Source organism: Cyphomyrmex costatus, unplaced genomic scaffold (genome assembly GCF_001594065.2).
Source record: "Cyphomyrmex costatus isolate MS0001 unplaced genomic scaffold, Ccosl1.0 scaffold281, whole genome shotgun sequence".
NCBI classification, from domain to species: Eukaryota; Metazoa; Arthropoda; class Insecta; order Hymenoptera; family Formicidae; genus Cyphomyrmex; species Cyphomyrmex costatus.
Window position 1 is genome coordinate 50,156 of NW_017276922.1, and position 24,633 is coordinate 74,788.

Consider the following 24,633-nt stretch of genomic DNA (forward strand, 5'->3'; position numbering starts at 1 on the left):
TTCCCATTTTTAAAATTGATTTTTTGGGCCTTGTTGACCGGCCAGTTCGACGTCGGTAAGAAATTGCTCCTGCATGGCGGGCACGTTCGTCGAACACCGCAACCGGTATTATTGCCGCGCGGAAGCCTATATCGCGTGCGATCTTCATTGCGTCGGCGAACACGTCCGAGATCGGCACGGTAGAGCGAGCCGTTCGAGAAGCAAAATGCAAACACGCCGCATCAGCCCGTTCTGCATACGCCGCAAATTTTCGTTTGGATTGACGCGCGCCGGAAACGGATCTAGACCAAAACCAATTAATGTAAAATTAGTTTGAGAATACCTGCCGCAAATTCGCGGGATTTCGTTCAGTGATGTTATCCAAAATTGTTTTAAGCGGAAAAACGTCAATTTTTAAATAGAGCATTCTATTTGTCAGACTTAAGTAAAATATTTATTTAACATGGCATTCATTCATTTAGATCTTACAAATGGTGCAATTATTGTCTTATCTAAAAATTTTTATTTCTATTGTGATATATTTAATTAATATCTCTTTAGAACAATTTTATTTCTCTCGTGCGGTCCGAAAGATCAAAATATCGCAACATTCATGTTAAGGACGTCTCGGTTTTATTATCATTTTACGAAAACATTATAGCAAGAATAATTTATCACTATTATCCTCGTCTCGGTCTCGGCTCAATCGATGACGTGTAAATGTTTATGCGTCGAACGATTATTTTTTAATCGGTTTTAAGACTCTTCGCGAATTGTCGACAACAAGAATACAAATCTATTTTGAATAAAACGGATTTTTTATTTTACTTTTCATGTAGCATTTAGTAATAATAATTGGGAAATAATCTGTTATTAACAAACGCGAGTTGGAACAAAAGTAAAATTTAATTATTATTTGTTTATATACATTTATAAATTTGGAATTTATCTATTATTAGATTATCACATAAATAACCTAAAAATTTTATTCTAAGTTTTTACAGTTTTTTTAGTAAAATTTGTGTATATATATTTTTTCTATTTCTTATTCGAAAGTAATTTTATTTAATAGATACGTTTAAAATAATTTTTGAAAATTCCATTTTTATGAAAATAACTAAATATAATTATAGTGGAAACATTATTTTTTCTCACAAGTAGATACGATACTTGCTTTTCTTTCTTGCACTTTACGTCGGACATAAAGAGTCCACGGGACTGGGAAATTAAATCGAGTGCTTGATAAGCGTAGTCGCAGTGATAATGATAGTCCCTGCCATGCGTAGCGAAGCAACAGCTATCTCGAGCACAGCTGTATTTACGTAAACGATTGAAAATCGCATCGAAAAACTAGGCTTGTTAGAATTTGAATTTATCATTCGTCACGAAGTCAAGGGTATCGATTATAAGAATCTCGATCAAGGAGACGCGATTTTTCGGGTACTTGCGCCACGCGGAACGCCTTGGTTATTACGAAACGCTTACGCGAATTCAACGAGATAACAGGTACGATCAACAGGCCGTATCGCCCGGAGACTTTTGTAACTGCTGAACCGAGCAGTGAAGCCGTTAATTAGATCGGCAAAGCGACGTCATTGCGAGGATCGAAACCACGAGGGAGAATCGTGTACCAAATTCTATAGAAACAAATTATATAGAAAAGGCAGTATTATAAATTTATTTGCAATATTTTGTGATTTTTTTTTCTATTCATTGAGATTGGATAACTTTAAAACGTGTTCAGAGTAACGATCATGAAACATTTTCTGTAAGGCGGAAACGTGAAAAATTTTTGTATCACCTTCAATATATATATGATAAAGATTTTTATTTTTTACTTTTCCGCCTCAGGGAAAAGTTACACGATCGCTACTCAGATAGTAAAAAATTGTTTACGACTTTAAATATTTATTACGACATTATTCATACGAAATTATATGTAACTTATATACAAAATATATCACAAATATTTTATAGAATCTTAATAATCAATATATTTTTGTTTACGATACTGTACTTGCCTTTTTGGTATTATTAATACATGGTTATTGTGTGTCGCATAAATAATTCAAAATTGAAAAAAATTGATTTAGCATCGCGTTTCAAACTTTCCAGTTTTGATCGAAGAAGCGTTACTTGCAGTGTAATTCCGACGCCAGTATCTTTGATGTTCACGCACCGTGAATTTTTTTTATCTAATTCGGCCACGATATCGTCGATATCAAAGATTAAAGCCCCCAGTTTAAAGAATTACGCATTGCAAGGTAGGACTGTTCATCGGGGAAAAATTCGAAAGTCATCATTATGCCGATATCGAAAAATTTGTCCTTGAATTACTGGGATCGGCACGTTTCGATTGCATATCAAATTAGCGACGATCTCTCGGCCGTTCATTGATCTTGCAACCAACTTGGTCGTCTTATCAGCGAACGTGCATGTCTTCGGCTTGGCGCGTGTGCCGCACTGTCGAGACTTGTCAGCAGCGTGAAAATACTCTCGGGAGATGCGATAATAGGCAGTGAATAGTTGGGTTGCAACAACGGTGGGTCGACGAGCGTGAAAAATCGAAGGCCGGTCGACTCACACGGCCGGCTTATCACACAGGCCAGATACGTTACTTGTGCCGTATGTTTGCCGCAGTTGCGCGTGACGTCCGATTTCACGACTTGGATAAGGGGAACCACGATAGAATTACAGATTGTTATGTTCAGGCCGCGAAATGGGAAAGACTGCCGAATTTATTCGCGTCCGAGATCTGCGGCTGTGCGCGCGGCGACGGGAGAGTGTGTATGTGTGTGTGTGTGTGTGTGTGTCGTTTCGCCGCGACCATCGGAATCGTCCTTGACATTTTGCACGTTGTGATTGCGTGATAATGAAATTAAACTGTTCTCAACCGAGTGCGAAATGCCGTCGTACTCGAACGGGAGAGTCGGCTGAACACTCGTCGGACACTTTGTGAGCGCACCGGTGTGTGTCACTGAACCTGATCTGACACGTGTACAGTTCCCGAGGCTGTTGCAAGCAACAGTTTACGATGGGCACGAGAACGTTTTTTTCTCACAGGCCCTTATTCTGGAATTCTTGACGACAATGTCGATGTCGTTATATTATCGTTATGCAGTTCTTTTTACCGCGTATAAAACCCGCTCAACGCGACAATGAAAGGATATTTAGTCGTTAAGAGTCGCTAAGAATCGGGGACCTAACAGTTTTTGAAACATTTCTATACATTCGAGTTCCCGTACAGCACAGAACTTGTAACACATTGCTGCAATTATATTTAATGGAATGATCTATGCTACATGGATTAAGACGGATCGAGGTAAAACGTACCAATTAGAGTAGACCCAATTACTGAACGAAATGACAAAAAAATTTTAATATTACTAACTATAAATATCGAATTAAATATATTAAATATTAGTAAGTTAACTTTAATAAGTAGGTATGTACACGACTCTAAATCGTTATTAAATTTTTATAAACAACAAATCTATTTATAGAGTCGTACATATCGCTATAAGCTTAACATTTAGCATTTTTATCATTTCGTCCAATAATTGGGTCATGTCCATTAATTGAAACACTTATCTTACATCGCGTCATTATATATTACAATTATGAACGTAGACGTCTATCCTGACCGCGCTTTCACATTTTCATGCATTTTTGCCAGCGAGCACGAAATTGTACGTAATATCGCGGACTGTGATAAGCACGTTCGTTAACGCGGAACGATAACCGGACGGGGTCTCTTCTTGCAGCGCGACATATAATTTATATAAAAAAAAAAAAAAAAAAAAAAAACAACCAACGAGCCAGTGGGTGAGATAAAGATCGAGGGAAAGAGAAAGAGAGTGAGAGAAGGTGAGGCGAGAGGGAGCGGTTTGAAAATAAAATCGAATCCACAGACACACGCGGGCGATATGGCAAAAGATCATAACTTTCTCCGAACGGTTCTCCGCCGAGGTTCTTGCGAAACTTCGTACCGGTCTGCTCGGCGCTCTCCGAATGAAAAATGCACGAGCCTTTAATATCGCGGCAACGTGCGTAACGGAAAGAGTATGCGGATAATATCTCTCTGTGCCGCGCGGAGAGAATAAAGCGCCGATATATCGCGATAGTTCACGAACGGACGTTACGCGCACGTGTAATATCGCGCATTAATCGCGCCCGCTATTTGTAATTGCATTCCGCACACGTGCTCCGCAAATCGTCCGTTTAAGCGATAATCTTTGAGAAACGAATGCGGATCGAATCGACACGCTATCGCGATCCGCGATTCTGAGATCATTGTGATGAGATGCGACGGCGATGTCCATATAAAACACGGAAAAATACACGCTCGTGTCTTACTCATGGTCGTTCTGCGAATTAATTACCAATGAGGAGACCATGATTCTTGTGAAATTGAAATCCGCGAGGTTTCAGTGACGTGCGAGTCGAGTGTGGCCGAGTGAGCGCTTATGACGTAACCGGAGCACGTAATGCAGCACATGGCGCAACAAATGATACCTTCATTGATTAAGAGTGAATAACTAAGCGCTAAATTCAATTGAATAGTTTCAGAATCGTTTGAAAAAGATCGAAATAAAATTGTAGCAATTGCGCGAATCGTCGTTTCCATCGGACAGATATATCGAGTTGAGCTTCAACGAGTCGCTTTCATCGCGCATAACGTTCTTCTTTTTTCCTTTTTATCAGAGAGGTCTCGCGTCGAGAAAAGGCCGGTTCTCTCTCAGTACGAGTGCCTTTTACAAGAGTTTTCAGGTGTATGTGTTTAGTCATCGGGACATTATATATGTATCCGCGAGCCCGAGTTACGCGACTTTCACTCTGAAATGTCAACTGCTGTTTCACTTTTCAGCTCTCCCACCGTGCGAGCATCGATCAATCTGATTACGCACAACAAAGGGACGACTGTTGTAAAACGATTTACGATTTCTCTCTGTCTGTATCTGTTTCAGGTGGCAAATACGCGATGGCCGCGTGCGTATGACGACCGCGATCACGGAACGGACTCGTAACGGGAGGAAAGCGGAGGGATTATAAAACGCGAAAGGAGAAACTCGCGGACCCGGCTTGCGTCTTGTACACGATTTATATTGATACTTTTATCTTGTAATATTATCCAAAAAAATTAGCGGAATATTTGTACTGTGGATATGAATAATGAGAAAATATTGTATGCACGTTGTGACATTTGATTTAAAAAAAAAATAGCCAGTGTAAAGGATGAATGAATGTACGTGAATGAGATAAAGAAATGTGAACAAAGTCCCGCTTCTCTTGTGTGGTTTGTAATGCTGAGAAGGTAATAAAGATTCTATTATATTCTATTTATATTATGAAAATATTTTACAAATTATAATATTTACATTTTATTATAATACTAATATTCGTTTTACTATACAATATTTCTATTATTCCAAAATCATCAGAAAATTAATGTTTGGAACATTTTATAGGAACGTGAAGGAATTTAGCACAATACTTTAAGTCTGAAAATATAACAATCAACCTTACTTTGGCTGTCTTATCAAAAGGTCAAGTCATCGCGATCGAAGGAGATCTCGCCGTTGCGTTCAAGAGGATCTTGGCGCGGACATTCTCTTTGGTTATCTAGCTGTATGAGTTTTATCCGACATCATAAAGCTAGGTTACCGGAGTTAAGCTCCTCGCCATATCAACTCCAGCGATCTTCCCCTTATGCGTTTCTCTACGCTTCAGCGAAAATAAAGCACCGAGACCCCGAATATTGTTACACCCGACGTGTCCTGGGACATCGTCGCGGACGCATCGACTTATCGGAGTAACAAAGACGCGGCCGGGCGGGAAAAAAAGGAAGATTCGAGTTTGCGATAAACGTTAACATCTTCAGCAGTAGTTGTGATTCGATGGTAATTTTGTACATTGAGATAATCATATTTGAGCGCCGATTTTTTCGCATCGAATAAAGCAGTGTGCGTCCTCGAAATCATTCCTCTCCCACGTTCTCGAATAGGAAGGACCTCCGGTATTGTCGACCACGGAATTTACAGCCGTTGGGCCCTCTACAATGGGCCGAGTGTTCTGGTATGAAGACCCGGGCAAACACTCGGGATCCATAAAGAGGTAAGCGACACTCGGCGGGTCCCGCAATCGCGACGCGCGAATGCGAATGTCGTCTAGCTGTTGTACGACTCTCTTTCTCTCTCTCTCTCTCCCTCTCTCTCTCTTTCTCTCTGTATTCCCCTCTCGTATTCTCGCAAAACTACGAGCTGGGCATTTGTAATTGCTGTTAGTGCCAGTTGCTCGTGACCGGCCTGTCGAGAGGAGGAAGGAAGGAGAAGAATTTTTCAGAGGCGCACGTTATTTCGCACCTACATCACGCGGTCATCACGTGGCTGCAGACAATTTCTGCAGTCACGATAATCGCTTTAGAGAAAGTCACGATATCGCGTTGGAACCGTAACAAATAGGATGGGATGTTTCAATTTAAAATTTTTGGACATTCGAGGAAAATCCGGGAGTACCGTCGATACTATATGGTTATAGAAGAAAACCGATTTTAAATTCGTCGAACGATCCGCGATTAAAATTCAACATTGAATGGAGTGGTTTGTAATACAAAAACTGTATTTTCGACTGAAATTTCAATTTTGCTGTAAGAGTCGAATTTTATTTTCGAAACAATTTAATTTCTCATTAGCCTCAAAATCGTATTTTTATCAACTATTATAATTAAGTATTCATAACCGCGAATTGTTACGCAATTGTTATTAATGATGTAATTGCTTATTATTGCGATGTGAATGCGATTTCTGTGACGGTTTTCTGTGATAGACAGCTGATTTTATTTCAACACCGATCAACTTTTTGCAGAAGTGCAAAGATTCATGTATGGCATTAACGCAACGTAGTTCTCGTCAGCGAGAAAGGAACGAGTTGTTTCATTAAACACACGCTGTGCCTATGAAACGTTACATTTTAAGTGTGTGCCGACACGGTGCGTGACGACGATGGTTCCCACAATAAAGAAGCCAGGATATGTTTACCAATTATACATATGTATATGCGACCACAGGAACGAACACGTCCGGCGTGATATTGCAGGAAAAACTACTGGCTTTTGTTTAAATTGTACATAGAAATTGAAATGATATCGTAAAAACTGAGGTAGAAATCTTTTGATTCTCTGCGAAATACAGAATATCCGAAAGCGCGACGAATGGCGGCCAAATTTTTCCTCTTATCACGTGGATTTTTATTACAAACACATGTAATAATTATATTGATAACATCGTGTAATAAAAATAGTCTTTTCACACACGATCAAAAATCAATATGTCCGTGAAAGTTATACAGAAGCTGCGTTCGGTAATAGCAAATCTGAGGCGTCGGAGTGCTCTTATATTATAGCATATGTCACGTGCACTATAGAAAAAAAGCACTCCGACGCCTCAGATTTGCATTGCCGAACGCAGCTAGAAACGAAATCTAGTATAGAAGTTTGTACCATGAGATTAAGGTATTTTGTGTGTAAAATATATACAATATGTATATTTTATGTATATTTGAAGATTATGAGAGGTCATTCCGTAGTCACTTTAGCTACGGTGCGATTGTCTAAAAATACTATATAATATGTATGAAATATATTAGTTATTAAATCCGGAAATGATAAAATTAAAATCATTAGCAGAGCAAAATTGTTTCATTTATTAAAACAAATTTTTAATAAAAAAAATGACTTAAATTTCACCCTTTTTCCATTTTCCTACGGTTTTTTTTGTGAATTAATGAAAAAGATGTGATAATTATTTTTTAACATATTCCGTGCCGCGTAAGTTATCAATGATTCATGTTAGACTTTCCTTTCAGACCATGAAATATTTTGGCTATAAAAACATAATCATAAAATACTTCTTAATATCATGTGAATATATAATTATGACATATGTAATATTAACACCATCAATCACCGGTAACTCACACAATTCTGCAATCCGTTTTGCAATATCAAACACTTATCTGTAATCTTTAATTTTATGCTTCATAAGAAAATTATAGAAAAATTGTTAACACGCTAAGCTATATTTGCACCTTTTTAATTTATTAGAGGATTCTTCATTTTCGTACGATCAAAAAAATTTTTTTTAAATCAAGTTTGATAAACGTACTATAAATCCAATAAATATTTATAAATAATAATTTTGCATCAAAGAATAATTATTTGTAATATGTAAAAAATATATAACTTTCTGCTTCTTTTATTTATATCTTTGGTTCAGAAACATAAATATGCTTTTATACCTGTTCAACATCCCTCATCTCGTCTTTTCTCTATAAAGGAAGCAATTCGCTACGTAAGGTATCAAAAGTTTCCCGGTCTATCAAAAATTTCAAACTTACCCTATTTACAATTGGCCTCCATCCCCTTCGGAGTAGTCCCCTTGTGATTTGATACAATAACTTCAACGCTTCAGTTATGCTTCACACGCTCTCTGGAAGTCTTTTCCAAGCATTGTTTGCGATTCGGTCTCGATCTCTTGTATTCCAAACGTTGCCCTTTGAGTTTCACTTTTATATGAGAACAAAAAGTTACTATAAAGGGGTAAAGCTGAGCTACGGAGGGTGCAAGACGGTGGCGAGAGTTTGGCTGCCAAAAACTGTATATTTCTAAGATCGCAGTTTTAGAACCCTGAGGACGAATTTGATAGCTGTCCGAATAATGTTGAAATCATAAAAATCAATCTGAATGGTAGACTCCACATGCGAAATTCCAACAATATCGTAGGTATCATGATAAAAATTCTCACGAAAAATTTGTACAAGTTACTCTGCGGGTTTGTCGTCTTCAACTGACTCTTTTTTCTAAATGTGAATGCCGTCCGAAGCTCGAGGTACTATGAATTTTTCCTTTTTTCCGAGTATCACGGAGTGATGTCAATTTTGACAATGGTGCAGGTCATGGAATCCGTTTCTCTGTGTGTTACAAAAAAAATTTTAGAAACCGTTTAAAGTGTAGCTGAAACATTAGCGTCGCCGCAAGTTATTCTTACTTTGAAAAAAAGAAGGAGAATCTAAGAGTTTTTATCATTAAAATTAAAATGTTTATTTTTAACGAAGACATTGTAAAATAAAGATCCTTTTACATAAATATAAAAAAAACTTTCTCCCCCAACCCAATATATATGTAATGCAAAATAATTATATAATACAATCTACAATTCATGATTATTACAATAATAATTCATACATACATATTTTGTCTTTCTCCTCCAAGTCTTACTTTTCACTGAATATTATTTTATTATCATAACGTTACTTTTATTAATATATTTATTTTATCACTACTATATAATATTATTATTAATGTAATAGTAGAAAAAACGAATCCAATATTGAAGAGAAATGAAAAAAAGAAAATTATACTTTCAAGTTTTTTAAACAATAATAAGATTAAATAAATTATAGATCTCATAAGAACAAAGTTATATTAATGGAATTCAGGAATATTCAAGTATCTCGAAATCTGAAGAAATTTCGACAATTAAAAATTCAGTCACGTAGCAAAATTACATTTAATTCTATTATATTCGCAGAAACGTCAAAGTGCTTGTAGTGCAAAATGCTCTTATCATCTCTCTTTGCGTTGCAAAGATAAACATTTCCCTGAAACAGAATCCTGAGGTTCACCAGAGAGGTGCAGTGCTGACTGCTGAGGCTGAGAGGTGTGCCGCTGTGGCTAAAACGCCATCTGTATATTACTGCGATGACATTGAGAGAACTAGAGGTAGAGGAGCCCTTTCGCAGTGGTCGAAATTAATCGTGGGATATCACGCGGCTGTTCCTTACAAAACAAAACTATGATGGCAAGCAAGGCTTGGAAGGTCAGTACTGCAGATCCTCGCTGGAACCGGGTCACTTCTACGTCATGACAACGCGTGGAAAGCGACTATCCTATTCCCGCGGTATGCGACTACCACAGGTACTGACGCCGTCTTTTCGCAGGTAGTCCAGCCGCATGTACCGATGATCAAGTTCCGCAAGGGTGGCATCAATCGCGCAGGTAACGTAGACCAAAATCAGCATAAACGATCGTCTCCTGCGCAGAAAATAATACCTCCGCTAACAAACCCGTGGTCCATGATCTGTGTTGTTGGTTAGCAGTTGCGGGCACGACGGCCGCGCCACCTACGCGGTCAGGGTCGGCGCAAATGCAGCAAAGTGCGGGTGGTGCGACGGGCCCCCGGGTGATCGTTATGCCGACGATAGAGGACATTCACTTACCACCGCGATATCAGAGACGGCCGATAGATCAGAAGGAAATAGAATATATCAATGTAAGTTTCGACGGTTATTTCAATTGGAAATTATATTACGAATCATGTATAGTTTAGTGCTAGTATGATCTATTATGATATAATGCAACATAATTGTAATATATAATCTGTAATTCATAATTATTATAATAATAGAACCCTTTTTATATGGCACTAATTTTGGAAGTTAACTTTATATAATTATACGATGTATATAAAAAAAATTTTGTATTCTATATTTAAATAAGTTTTAAGAAAGTTTAAAAATTTTATTTTACACTGAATCTTGTATACAGATAGGGTAAAAGAGACCCAATTACTTGGATAGTGTCCAAATTACTGACAACCTGATTTTAAATGCTTTTTTGAATATTTTATAAATAGACATTTTTTTATTTAAGTAAAATTAAATATAATTACTTATACAATTATTATAATATAATTTAAATTCTGGAAAAAAAAACATTTAAAATCAGTATTTAGGATATACTATCAATAATTGGGTCTTTTACCCTACTTGCTTGTTGCTTGTTTCAGCGTGGTGGACCAGAGTGAATTTGTAAAGCAAGCATTTAGGATAACTGTAATTAACTTTGTTATTGACCGACTCGGTATAATGTGTTGTTAAAATAAATGGACGTGACAGAGAGTTCTCGCGCGCTGCGAGTATAATTATTTCATATTTACACCAACCCATCGGACAAGGTCTCTTGTGACATTGCCAGGGCCTGCTATTTTTGGCACAACTTTCAGCTCATTCCAATAACAGCCGATGCTTGTTAATCCGGGATCTACTACAATGAGATTCTAATTAAATATGTTATTTTGCAACTTTCTATTTGCGTTTCTCATGGCTTAGCAAGAAAAGATTATTTCTCAATTTCCTTACGCGATTGTCTGGGATATAAATACTGTGGACCTAAAATAAATCACTATTCTCGATTGTCTTTGATTCATTTTTGCTAACGAGACAGGAGCGTGTAATGATGGTCCAAATCCGTGATATAAAAGATGGATTAAAAACGCTTTTTTTCATCTCTGGGTGCAATAAATTTTGAAAATAATATTATGTAACAAAAGGAATTTTTACAATAACTCCTTTCTTTTTTTTATATTCTACATCTAAATTAAAAAAATGTTTGTTATTAACAATTAGTATAATTTTTTTTAAATATAAAACTCGAGATTTATGTGTGAAGTATTATTCGTATAAAAGATGATATCAACAATTAACGCCAAAGATAATTTCCACAAAATTTTAATGTATCATTCGTATAATAAATATTTGATTTACACGACAACTGACGCAAAGCTCAATTCCACGAGATTTTATATCATTCGTTTCAATAATCTTTCTTTTGTGTGATGCGCAAGATTTTATTGGAATAACTTTGGAAAGCCGCATTTGAAACTTGGAAAAAAATGACGTATCATACGGGCAACAGCGTCCTGTAACGGCCCTGCTGCAACACGACGAAAATAGCAGACGACAGTGCGCTGCGGCGGCTGCTGTTTCTCCTCTTGCTCCTCACGATATCTATACGTGAAGACGGAGGAGGCGATCTGTTCATACATAGTTTTGTCGAAGTTTTCTCGAAGCACGAAATTTTTACGAACGACGGACCCACTGCGACAATGGCCGAGGTAACAGATTTCGGACCGAGAAAAACGTTTTTTATACTCGCGGTCGTGATCGGCTGCTTCACGGTGCTGTGGCCGAGAATTCTGCATCCTATGTTCATAGGATTTGTCACTCCTCATCACTCCACGACGGACGGTAAGACTCCAAGGTTCTACGCCCAAGTCAGTTGACGACGTTAGAAATGTCGCTGGAAAATGTCGCATTATCATAATAATGTTACACCTCTTATCTATATTAAACAACTTAAATTTGAATAAATATAAGAACTATTTAAGATCATAGAATTTTGAATAGATAAGAATTATTTAATTAAAAATTTGTTGGATAGATGCATTTTTATATTTTGTAAAATCATTGCTTGTTGATTGATTTGAATGATAAACTCCACTGAAGGAGTACTTTATTGTTCATATTTATGCAGTGTGCTGCGAAGTGATATTTGAAAGCGATGTCACTGCAGTGGACATCATGCAAGAAATGTGTCAAAACATATTAAGGCATCATCCGATTGATCCACGCGTGAGAGATGCCTTAAAACTTAGCAAGCTGACCCCTCAAACCGCGAGTTTGTGTAGAGAAGAGGTTCTAGCCAGATGTGGTATAGACTTGTCGTCTTTTCTCGCCGAAAGAGAAAGCTTGGGAAAAACTTATAAACAAGTACTGGAGGAAATTAGATCGTTCAATAGTTCCCTTTGCCTTAAAATGAATTTCGGTGTGCCACTGTCACAATTAGGGACACCTCATCTTATTAGATATCATATACTGATGCCACACAGTAAGAATTGCAAGAATTATAAGAACTGAGCACCACTAACTGCAGATTAATTAAATTTTGCCATATTACTCAGATATAATTAACTAATTAACCCTTGACTGTTTTCCTAATGTATTCTTGAAATCTATGGTTTTTTAATTTTTATAACAGTTTGATATGATACGCTTTGTTATTCAAATTTATCTCACATTAATATTCTTGAATCACATATGGTGACCACATGGCTCACATAAATCGCTTATATAAAAAGATAATCTTGAAAAATTATATTTTTAATGCATCACATCATCAAATATATATATGGAAATTGGATTTGAGTTGTCCATTTTGCTTTGGCTAAATGCCAAAAAAAATAAGAGTAATAGTTTGGCAGACAAGAAGCCTAGCCTATAGGCAGTTTCAAATATATCCATACTAATAATTCATTACATTCCTCTTATCACTTGATTTTCAATGCGTCTTTAAATTTTAGTAAGATTACTCAGCCTAATATATTTTTAACAGTTTTTCTGATTTCTGAATTAATTATATATATATTGAAGCAATTAACACAAGACCCTACTAATCTCTAGAACGTGAATATAGAATAAATATGTTTTGCATGAATTGAGACAAGTAGCATGTATTTTAGAGGCAAGTTTTTTTATGTTTCCATAGATACTATGCCACAAGAACGTCGTACTCCTCCTCACGCGGGCGGAATGCATCCTGCGCTGAGAGAAAGGGGAAGAGCCATACCATCTTCTCATATTATACCAAAGATAGGGTCTGACCACCCTATGCCAAAAATGAGGCCACCCCTTGGCGGTCCTGGTCACGTTGTTTCAGCACCCAAAGGAAGCAGTACTATGGGCATTATAATGCCATTATATACAATAGGAATTATTTTGTTTTTCGTATATACTATTATTAAGGTAATGTATATGAATTTTTAAATTAATTCTAACAAAATTTTGGAAGCAATGAAGACTTAAAGTTTATGTTAACAGGTTCTTAAGAAGAATACCGAGAGCGAGATTATTTCGGAATATCCAGGAGCAGCAGCTGAAAAGGAATTTCGGAGGAAGGTATTCAGTCCAGAAACTTTTGCTACTGCAATGACTGGAGGTACCCCGTATTATCTAAAAGAAAAGTCACCGCACAAGATTACTCCGACTATTGAGGAATTAAACGATCGTAAGTGCTTTTGTAAATATATTGACAATTATAATCATATTTCATTTACATTATCATCAACGCAATGTTTTTATGAGGAGCTATTTCTTTCGGAGAAATAGACTTAAGATAGATATTTTCTTGAGTATCAAGGCAGATTTTTAAGTGGTGTTGCATGATGCAAGGTTTGCACAATTAGAACACACACGTATTTATACATACGAATATACATTGCAAGATTCTGAATAAAAATGTGCATATTGCAATTATTCGTACTTATATTCTGAACACGTTTGGTGATGTTCTACATGCTGGAACACAAGAAGCAGCAGGAGACATAGAGATAGATCAACTGAGACAACGATTGGTCGAGACGGAAGCAGCCATGGAAAGAATTGTTGTCCAGATGGGCAACATATCACGTTCAGTAAAGCATAACGCGAGCTCTCAGCCAGAAATCAAGGTTTATCAGATTAATTTTGACGCCATTCACAGTTTCAGTTTATTAGTCGTTAGAGAAATGTGCACGTCGCTGTGTTCTGATTGCGTTATAAGCTTGACCCATCCAATGTACATTAAACATGTTGTACATTTAGTATAAGACCTTATCTTCAATATTTGGCTTTCTCAAATGTCGATGCTTGTGGATAACTGTTGCAACATTACAAATTGTTGGTTTAAAATTTACATAATTTACATAAGATTCATATTGATGTGTACTAGTCGAGTGTAATATTCAGTACAAACATGTAAGTCAAAATATGCGTTCGATAATAGAATTCACATTGAATATTTTACATTTTGAGTAGTAGATGGGTCTCCAAAGTCCAATGGTCTGGCAGGGGTCGATCGCGGTTCTAAGGTATATCCCTTGCCTCAAAAAATATTTCTAACAAGAGTAACCAAGAGTTTGTGGACCACTTTCTATTTCCAGTGCACTAGTTTCACAAATAATGAATCACATTAAATGTTTCTTAGACTTATATATGATAGTTTCATCATGACATGAGTCTACAGTAACAATATTTCAGTGTTTTAAGTGTAGAATGCTATTATTATTTTATCTTTTATATAAATAAAGACATACATGATTTGTCTAAATGCTAAATATTGTTGAAATATTAGTGAAATAGTAGTTGCTCCTCCCAGAGCTTCTCAATTATAAGTGCTAATTGTGTGCCTTGCATGATATCCGCTTATTTTACATGTTGTTGATACAGTATATTATAAAGTGTATAAAAGAAAATTAAATATATGGATTTCTATGACATCTTTCGTGACTTGTACATATAATTTTTTTTTTTTTTTTTCAAATAAACGTAGAATCTTTAACATGGCACATTTTTCTTAATTCTGAGGATTTTGTTATATTAAAAAATGTATATATAAAATAGCTCTCTTACATCACATTAATTAGCAAAATGGCTTTGATATTACTACATATGTGTTATTATAATATATTTTTTATCATTTTATAAAAGATGTGTAAAAATGCATATGAGAAATAAATAATGAAAGAGCAGTGTATTAAGAATTTAAATTTATAGGAGGACACTGCAGACCAGGAATCACATAGTAAGGAAGATGAAGAATTAGATGTAGCAGAACAACCTCCAACCGTTAAAGTTATGGGTATGGAAATGACAGCTAGTTGTGAAAGTGGACAAAAATGTAGCAGACCCACCACTCCAATTATTCCTGCACCAAGGTATTATTCCTTTTTTTTTTATATTTTTATCTATATTATTACTATTTTCTTGATTTACTGAATTTTATTATTTGTTTCAGTATCATTGAAAGAGAAAAAACGCCACCAACACCAATATATTTAGAGGGTGCACTTCCATCGCAATGTGAATTACTAGTAACCGATTCAGAAACTCAAGCTGAAAAGTCAGAGGACGATGACGACGCAATTGTTCTCTCAGGCAAAATGACTCTCTCTCTCATCAGTCTCGACCAGATTCCAGCTGTAAGGAAATATTAGAATTACCAACAGAATCAAATGAATCTGCGGAGCCTTGTTTTATTTGGTGATTCTTTCATTCATTTAATTGTTTGCCTAACTTCTGTATAGGTTACTTAATATAGAGATCACAAATCACAGGAACTAAATGCAGAACTAAGTGCAAAGAATGGTTTCTTGGCTATTACATATATGGGTATGAGTGATGCGCTGATTTCATTGTTTATTATTTCTTCCCAATTATTCTCTGTGATTTGTTCGAAATATTAATAACTAGTGCCTTGTACTTTTTATGTTTCACTAATATCTTAATTTTAATATAAGATACACTGGCTTGTTAATACAAATTTAAGTTCTGTCAAAAGAATACCAGATGCTGAAATAGAGTGCCAAATTTGAAGAGCGTATTCTGCAATTTGGCCATCTATATCATGTCATCTATTACACATAATTTATGTTTCAAATAAAAAATATGTAACTTATTTATTTAATATTATTTATATCCGCGTGTTTACCCAAATTACTAAAATACGGTGAATTTGTTCTTAATTTTTGTAATTTTGATAAGTTTATGAATTCTTATACTTAATTTTATAATACTAATGAAATAATATGCAAATTGCGTTTGAAAAAAACAACACTATTAATTATATATTCACATATTAATCATCACAGCTATAGAAATAACGATATATCTTGTTACATTTGCGATATAATATACCGCATTTAACATTGACATTAAAAATTTAGTAATTTCATAAAATGAGTCACATAATTTAATCGAATTATATTTATTTGTAGTTTATAGCGGAAACAATAGAAATAACGTTAATTTAATAATATCTAATATTTTTATGTTTTTCTACAAATACAATAATATAAAATGCATGTATAAAATATAACTGCATTTTTAAAAATAAAATAAGAAATTTATTTATTTTACGTATAAATTATTTTCAGTATTATTTAATTCAGAAAAATATTTATAAGGATGAAACTTTTTATGAAAATATTTATTAAAAAATACTAAATATTTTGTTCCGCAAAAAGTTATATATGTATATGTATTCACGAAATTATTCAAAAATTAAACCTTACATCTTGAGATATTTACTAATAAAGTATATCAAATACTGTGTTTGTAAATATTTAAGAATGTCTGCAAACTTTATATTCTTCTAAGATCGATACAGATCTAAGGTCGGTAGTTGATCAGTTGTTGATTCCTATAATGGCTTCACTACTCGAGAGAAATATTCGGATAATTCGGAAACGTATCAGAATGGTATTGTATTTCACAAATAATGAAGACATTGCTTGTTTAATGTTATTAAGTGAACAATCGATGGAAGAAATTTTGCAGTTAATTTATAACATTATTATTTTATAATAATGTTATAAATTAACTACTCATTAATATGAAAATTATGACTTAATCTCGTTGTATATTTACACTATTTCAATATTATGGATACTATATATAGAAGATAAATTAAAACGTTGAATTGTTTTGTTATTATAACATTCATATAAAATTTAATTTAAAATTTATTTTGATGAAAAATTGTGATTAAAAACTGTGACTCATCCTTTATTTTATTTAATAAATAGTCCTTTAAATTTTTTATGTTAAATTATTTATTTTATAATTTAAAATGTAATTCTATATAACATAATCATCGTATTTCACTTGTAGGATTCGGATGCTGAAAATCCAGATAATAAGAGAAAAAGGGTTTTGGATACCCAAATGGAAATTAGAGATGTAAAAGATACAAAAAATATAATATTGCAAAAGGAGGAAAATAGAGGAAAGGAAGATGAAAATGAAGAAGAAGTATTGGAAATTGAAGAGGCAATAGAAATGGAGGAAAGTGAAGAGGAAGTAGAGGAGGAAGAAAATGATCAAGAAAAAGAATTACATGAAGAAAAAAATAAAGAGGTAATAGAAGAAGAGAAATTAGAGCAAGAGAAAGGAAAGATGGAGGAAAAAGACGAGGAAGAGGAAGAAGAGGACGAGGAGGAAGAGGAAGAGGAAGAGGAGGAGGAGGAAGAGGAAGAGGAGGAGGAGGAGGAGGAGGAGGAAGAGGAGGAGGAAGAGGAAGATGAAGATGAAGATAAAGAATACGAAGACGAAGAAGACGATGACAAGTTGGATTAAAAACTTAGAAAAGATGAAGAAAAAGAAATAAAAATAAAAGAAACCAGCTAAGAGTGAAAAGACTTTTAGAAGTAATTCTGTTTCTTCACATGGATCAGTGTTTACCAATCTTTAATAAGTCTTTTTATTATAATGAAAATAACTACGATTATCTCATAATACATATGTCTAAGAAAGCTGGTTTAATATGATGATGCATAAACTGTTGGTTAAGCACTGCCAGATACTTAAAATGTTGTATGTATCATATTTTTGGTTTTTCAAAAAATCATATTTGACATTTTATAGAATTGTAAATTTATTAATCATAGGGGCCAAAAGAAAGAGAGGCAGTGCTGTCTGTGCCACGTTACAATGCAATGATGACATAGATACTTCGACCTATTACATTATTACTTGTAATTAGAAATTTGTTTTAAGAATCTCCAGTAGATAAAAATAACAGAAAGAGTTATGAATCTGTCCAATCGTAGTATATAATATACATGTCAAATTCGGTGATTGGCAAGCACTGATACAACTATCATGAAAGCCAAAAATCTTCATTTTTATACAACACAGATAGAGTTCATTCTATTTTGCTTCTTATACTAATCATTGTTTTATAAATGTTTAATTTTACGTTGTAGGATTTTAATGCCCTATTTTTAATTGTCATTAAATTCGATAATATGCTTTCTAATTTCTGTATTTATTGTGAAACACAGACTGCTTTATCATTTTTACGTTTCTGATTTTAGTTTGTAAATATAAATTAAAATACATTTATTTAAAGTACGTATATAGAAAATTTATTTCATTCAAAATCAATTTCATTAACAAATATATTTTATTGTACATGATAATTAATAATTTATAAAAACAGTTTTCAGAAACAGGCTATACTTTCTATTTTTAAATAATTTATAGTATCTAAGCTGATAATTTTATTATCTTTAATTGCTCTTACATAAAAATCAATACAGTAAAATAGTAAAAAAATAAGATTAAATGATTGAATAAAAAATATGCAGATTTGTTATAAATTATATAAAGGTATAGAGTTGATTAATATAATAGGCAAATATATATGTAACATCAACATTCTTGATGCTATAAACTATATTTTATATTGCATGAAAATGTTACTGTTTTCGTAATAATATCATACGTTAAGAGCAATGTTAAAATTTAATTAAACAAAGTAGAATATCTTTAATATTCTTCAGTCTTTCATACATAAACCTATCACATATTTTTTAATTCAACATTACTCAGTAACATCTGTTCATACTTAATTAAATCCCATTTGGCTTATATATCGAAGTAAGCTCTCTTGCAAGTGGAAGTACTTATGTGCAATATGAGATGATGAGACTAATATAATATTTATATTAGAAAATGCTATGTAGATAAGTTCTAGACAAAGCAATCCATATGAACTGTTTTGTGTGCAAATAAAATGTTGTATAACTTATTAGATAATATATAGTATTACTGATTTTTATTAAAAATTAGCGATACTTGTTCATGTAGTAAAGACAGCCATTCAATACAAGCGCTATTAATTATCTTTATGTAGTGATCGATAGTAATTAAATATTGTTATCAAAAATTGAATACGTAAGCTTTAAATATATTAAAAATATATTTAATCTTATCGTATTATATATATATATATTGCTATTTGCAAATAGTTAATAAATATTTGCATGTAAATGCTATTATATTTTATCACATATGCAATAAAGGTTTCATATATTCCTATCATGCAAAACTGCTGATATGAAAAAAAGAAAAAATATGTAAAAAAAATTAAAATTAGAAAGAAAATATATAATAAAACGGGATGCGTTTTTTTTTTTTAAACTTCTGTCAGAGAGAAATCTAAAAGCCTCAGAGCGGACATCCAGCCATCATCAATACAATGTCCATTTTAGCAATATGGGAACTGTTTCGCAAAAAGAGATGTGGTACCTAAAGTACTTTTTTCCACAATAGAGAAAACCTTTTTAATTTCCACATCGCTAAAATGAATGTTAATGAGCTAATATACGGAATTTTGATAATCCTACAAAAAGAGCTAAAAAAAAAGCTGGGATGTTAATTTTTAGTACTACTTATGAAAAGAAAAAACAAAATAGTAAGTTTTTCTGTTTTTTTAGATATTGCATAAATACAAGAAGAAATTTTACTACATTTTATATATAATAATTTTATATGATCAATTTTATGCAATACTTTTATATCAAAGAAAAGATTTATATATAAATTTATAAATAAAAAATTAAGACATGTATAAAAGACATTATAAATATATTTTTATATTTTCTAAATAATATATATTTACTAGCAGATTAGATTACGAACTTTATGCTCAAAGATATCCTTTTACTTTATACTTGATTTGATTCTGTTAGTCTTGATTACGATATAAATGTCATGACTGCCAAGAGTATATACAGTATACACGATCCAAACACGAGTTCTATATAGGCAAAACAGTAGTACATACATGCATTCGAAAATTTCACCTGTTTCATCTTACTTTTCTTATTTTGCTTCTAATTTAATAGGAAAAAAACAATCTCACGCAAACATAAAATATTTCGGTTTAAATTCTAGTTCTTCGACAGAATACAGAATCAGCTGTAACATCAAGAAATTTTGTAAATATAACCTATAAGAAAGATTTCTTCATTATTATGCCAAATGTTATGTGATACTTATGCTGATACTTGAGATATTTAGAAACAGATCAATTTCAACATAAGTGATGCTCGGTCCCTTACACTGCCGGACAGCGTTGAAAATAGAAGAGCACTTCGCATGTTCTTCCCTTCAAAGGTTTGATAGATGAGAATCCCACGTTTTTTCCGTAATGTCTTAATCGGCATCCCGATCGGGATTGCTTTTTGCGACACAGTCGGATATGTCGCGAGGGTGGAAGGAATTTCCATGCAACCTGCATTAAATCCAGATTTACGGTATCCTGATTACGTATTTCTGAATCGCTGGGCTATCCGGAATCAAGATATACAGCGCGGCGACGTAGTGTGCGTTGTTTCTCCCAAGGTGCCAAATCAGACCCTTATCAAGAGAGTTGTGGGACTTGCTGGCGATATTATAGGCACGCATGGATACAAGCTCTGTACCATCCAAGTATGGATACGATATGTAGAAGTAATTATTGGGTATATAACAGTAAATAACGGTGCTTGGGTTCTAACAATTACTGACAACTTGGTATTATTATCCTTTAAATATTTGTAAATTAATTGTGGTATTATAAATATAGGTACCAGAAGGACACTGTTGGTTGGAAGGAGATCACGTTGGACATTCTATGGACTCTAATACCTTTGGGCCAATATCTCTAGGTCTGGTAACAGCAAAAGCTACTCATATAGTTTGGCCACCAAATCGATGGCAACAGTTACATTCTACAAAACCTAATCATGAGAGCTGTTAGTTTTGTAAAGAAATTGCAATGGGAATTACCTGGTACTGTATTCAGGTAAGTTTAACTGTTTATATTCTATAACTTTTGAATGGATCTCACTCTGAAGAGATCTTATTCTTAAAGGTTGAAAATTAAACCATTTTTTAAAAGACTGGCTCAACTTTTACTTTTTAAAGTAAGATTCCACTCCAAAGAATTTATAGTTTAATCATTGCTATTTTAACTTATTGTTAGTAAAAATAGTTTATAATAGAAATTATTATGCACAGACATGGCTTAACCATAGGAGATGTTGATAATGATGGTGATAATGAATTGGTTGTTGGTACTGCTGAAGGAGAACTTTATATCTTCAAGGTAAATATATTAATAAAAGAGAGAGACTATCTTAAATTTATATGTTTTAAAATTGTAAGTAATAAATATTTGCTCTTATGTAATAGGGATCAGAATTGTGGCAGAAAATTACTGGCCTTGGTCTTATAACTAGTGTAGCGATTGGAGATATTTTTAATTATGGACGCAATGCTCTAGTTGTTATCTGTGGCGATGGATGGACACATATATTTTACAGTCCCAGATCTGTCAATCCTAACAACCCTAACATACTTACAGGCCAACATATCAGTAAAGATACAAACGAGCAAGACAATTTCAAAACAAGTGCTGGTAAGTCTGAGTTTCAGGAAGATATACTTTATATTACAATATATTACAATAACAATACATTTAAGTAATTCTTATAAGATATGTTTGTGCAGATACAGGAAATTCTCAAAATACAGAACATGTTGACAATACTAATGAAATCAATGAACTCTCTGGGAAAATGGAATGTGTACATGTACAAAGAATCCCAACTAATACAAAAATAGTGCTGATAGCGGATGTCGACAAAGATGGTGCTAATGAGATGATTCTTGGTCTGACGGACCGTGTTGTAAGATCTTACAGATGGTCGAGTAATGCTGACTTGGAAACAGGAAAATTAGTTGGCTTAAATAAGTGGGAATGTACTAATCAAATAGGAACGGTTACGTTACAAGTATGTCATATTGAAATATAGACTTTATTATTTTATTATATAATTATTAATTGTTTTTTTTTTTATCGATATTGTTATCTGGTTAGACATTTACAACAGTAGTTATGCTGAAGCCTAATTACCATTTGCATATTCCTATGTTTTCTCTTGTAACTTCATATAAACTTATTTATATGATATAAAATTAAATTAAATTGTATATTATCTATCAGTATAATGAATTATTATATAAATTATAAATAGACATTAAATAATTAATACATGGTTAGACATTTACAACAGTAGTTATGCTGAAGCCTAATTACCATTTGCATATTCCTATGTTTTCTCTTGTAACTTCATATAAACTTATTTATATGATATAAAATTAAATTAAATTGTATATTATCTATCAGTATAATGAATTATTATATAAATTATAAATAGACATTAAATAATTAATACAACAAAAATTTTTGTTTAGCATACTGGTGATGGTACACCAACTTTATTAGTCGCACAACCTGGTGGCACATTCATGCGGATTAAGTGCAATCCTGAAGATTGTCAATCAAAGAATAGTTCCTGCGAAGCTGTAGATTATCAGACATTAGGAATATCTAGAATGCGCAATCAAAATATTTCGACGGAGATTATTGGAGATTTAAAGCCAGGAAAAACGCCATTTATTTCAACGATTGAATCTAAAATATCTAGTTATGTGCCGAAAGATAAATTGCCAAAACAAATTTTCGCAGACGATAGTCAACTAGACAGAAAAACATTCAAACCTACATCGCTCGAGTTCAAAAGAAACTTCTCACAGCCAGCGTTTCGAAAAAATAGCCTGGATATGGCTGGCGAGTATGGTAGAGATTTTACAACAGAAAATCAAGGCCTAGTTAGATTTTATAGTCCCATTGAATCTTCAAGCACTGATGAAATGGATGGCAACTTTATCGGTGGCAATGTTATTCTCGGAGAATACGATAATAAAACTATGAAAGATACATTATTACCATCTTTTACAAATTTTTCCCACAATAATAATAAAAATAATAATAATAGCAACAATATCAGTAAATCAAATCAAGAAAAAAACATAAAAGATGATACAGATTCAAACAATGAAGTCACCAGTGAAAATATTTCGAAGGGAAAACCTTATGCCTTAGCAACACTTGATGGAACTATTATGTTAGTACAAGATGAAGTCATTTTATGGTAAGCAATCCTTTTTATCGATGTTTAGATATATCTGAATAATTACGAATATATTGCATTGTTTTTTCCTTACAGGGCTATGCAGGTAGATCATCAGATATTCGCTTTATGTCGATTGGATGTCACAGGTGATAATTCTGACGAGATAATAGCTTGTGCCTGGGATGGTCAGACTTATATTTTGGATCAGCAACGACATAGTGTGCGCTTTCAATTTGAGGAACCGGTCAGAGCTTTTTGTACGGGAAATTACAACGTGATTCCGGGAACATCTAGTCCTAGCTTGGTGTATAATACTTTCAACAACAAGGTTTTTTATTTGTATATAATTTGTATATAATTTTTATTTATATATAAGTTTATACATGTGAATTAATTAATATCATTCACATGATTATGACAATAATAATTATATTTTCTCCCAGATTTATCTTTATTATGATGTTACTCTGCCGAGCATGACGATCACTGCTCTGAATCCCATGAAGGACTTCGAATCTGATGAAATGCAAGTTTTAGAGAAATTATTGGGCGAGTGTAATATAAACGAGAAACAGCAAAAGATGCGACAGTTAACTGAGTGGTTGTTGTATGGCGTACATTAGTATATAACAGATATAATTATGTATACAGCGTGATTCTTATGTAACAATATATGTGTTTTAAGAATCGCCCTGTATAAGCAAAAATGTATAATAAAACATGCATATTCTGGTACATGTGTTAAATCATTATTCTTGTTTTTTAATCTTTACATTTTCTAAAATAAATAAATAATTATTTTATTGATATATAAAAATAAATCAATAACAAATGTACTTGTATCTGAATGCATCTAATAACTATTACACAAATTGGTATTACTGTGTTACACAAATTGATATATTATTTCCAATCGGAAAACGTCCGATTCTAATTGTGAAACAAATTAATAAATTATGTTTCTACTTTGGTATCT

The 24,633-nt window shown here is 33.5% G+C and overlaps 4 protein-coding genes across 7 annotated transcripts; all 4 read left to right on the forward strand.

Annotated features, from left to right (window-relative positions):
* Positions 1-9,704: 9,704 nt before the first annotated feature.
* Positions 9,705-10,930, forward strand: LOC108775078 (28S ribosomal protein S36, mitochondrial). 2 transcript variants are annotated; one of them, XM_018541356.1, is made up of 4 exons: positions 9,705-9,854; positions 9,976-10,033; positions 10,132-10,307; positions 10,824-10,930. In XM_018541356.1, exons 1-4 carry the CDS (start codon positions 9,831-9,833, stop codon positions 10,839-10,841), a joined length of 276 nt encoding a protein of 91 aa, XP_018396858.1. In that variant the 5' UTR covers positions 9,705-9,830; the 3' UTR covers positions 10,842-10,930. The 2 variants fall into 2 exon arrangements, with proteins under 2 accessions (XP_018396858.1, XP_018396859.1); XM_018541357.1 differs by having other exon boundaries at positions 9,710-9,854; positions 10,135-10,307.
* Positions 10,931-11,789: 859 nt separating this feature from the next.
* On the forward strand, positions 11,790-17,597 carry RIC-3 (RIC3 acetylcholine receptor chaperone). 3 transcript variants are annotated; one of them, XM_018541293.1, is made up of 9 exons: positions 11,790-12,063; positions 12,350-12,703; positions 13,361-13,617; positions 13,693-13,879; positions 14,182-14,321; positions 15,406-15,566; positions 15,647-15,830; positions 15,936-16,020; positions 17,521-17,594. In XM_018541293.1, exons 1-8 carry the CDS (start codon positions 11,922-11,924, stop codon positions 15,942-15,944), a joined length of 1,434 nt encoding a protein of 477 aa, XP_018396795.1. In that variant the 5' UTR covers positions 11,790-11,921; the 3' UTR covers positions 15,945-16,020; positions 17,521-17,594. The 3 variants fall into 3 exon arrangements, with proteins under 3 accessions (XP_018396795.1, XP_018396794.1, XP_018396796.1); XM_018541292.1 differs by lacking the exon at positions 15,936-16,020 and having other exon boundaries at positions 15,647-15,891; positions 17,521-17,597; XM_018541294.1 differs by lacking the exons at positions 14,182-14,321; positions 15,936-16,020 and adding an exon at positions 14,668-14,720 and having other exon boundaries at positions 15,647-15,891; positions 17,521-17,597.
* A 2,974-nt stretch (positions 17,598-20,571) lies between these two features.
* LOC108775030 (mitochondrial inner membrane protease subunit 2) lies at positions 20,572-21,334 on the forward strand. Its single transcript, XM_018541307.1, has one exon. It carries the CDS (start codon positions 20,821-20,823, stop codon positions 21,235-21,237), a length of 417 nt encoding a protein of 138 aa, XP_018396809.1. The 5' UTR covers positions 20,572-20,820; the 3' UTR covers positions 21,238-21,334.
* Positions 21,335-21,361: 27 nt separating this feature from the next.
* Positions 21,362-24,306, forward strand: LOC108775029 (integrin-alpha FG-GAP repeat-containing protein 2). Its single transcript, XM_018541306.1, has 7 exons — positions 21,362-21,481; positions 21,697-21,784; positions 21,871-22,096; positions 22,189-22,472; positions 22,936-23,675; positions 23,751-23,985; positions 24,101-24,306. Exons 1-7 carry the CDS (start codon positions 21,423-21,425, stop codon positions 24,278-24,280), a joined length of 1,812 nt encoding a protein of 603 aa, XP_018396808.1. The 5' UTR covers positions 21,362-21,422; the 3' UTR covers positions 24,281-24,306.
* Positions 24,307-24,633: the final 327 nt, after the last annotated feature.

Bases quoted from the DNA above. Each gene is read 5' to 3' on its own strand.
- LOC108775029 (XM_018541306.1), top strand. From the start codon at position 21,423: ATGAGAGCTGTTAGTTTTGTAAAGAAATTGCAATGGGAATTACCTGGT. The intron at 21,482-21,696 runs GTAAGTTTAACT...TATTATGCACAG, and splicing joins TTACCTGGTACTGTATTCAG to ACATGGCTTAACCATAGGAG. The intron at 22,473-22,935 runs GTATGTCATATT...ATTTTTGTTTAG, and splicing joins TAGGAACGGTTACGTTACAA to CATACTGGTGATGGTACACC.
- LOC108775078 (XM_018541356.1), top strand. From the start codon at position 9,831: ATGATGGCAAGCAAGGCTTGGAAG. The intron at 9,855-9,975 runs GTCAGTACTGCA...GTCTTTTCGCAG, and splicing joins TGGCAAGCAAGGCTTGGAAG to GTAGTCCAGCCGCATGTACC. The intron at 10,034-10,131 runs GTAACGTAGACC...GTTGTTGGTTAG, and splicing joins GGGTGGCATCAATCGCGCAG to CAGTTGCGGGCACGACGGCC.
- RIC-3 (XM_018541292.1), top strand. From the start codon at position 11,922: ATGGCCGAGGTAACAGATTTCGGACCGAGAAAAACGTTTTTTATACTC. The intron at 13,618-13,692 runs GTAATGTATATG...TTATGTTAACAG, and splicing joins TCGTATATACTATTATTAAG to GTTCTTAAGAAGAATACCGA. The intron at 15,567-15,646 runs GTATTATTCCTT...TATTTGTTTCAG, and splicing joins CCAATTATTCCTGCACCAAG to TATCATTGAAAGAGAAAAAA.
- LOC108775030 (XM_018541307.1), top strand. From the start codon at position 20,821: ATGAGAATCCCACGTTTTTTCCGTAATGTCTTAATCGGCATCCCGATC.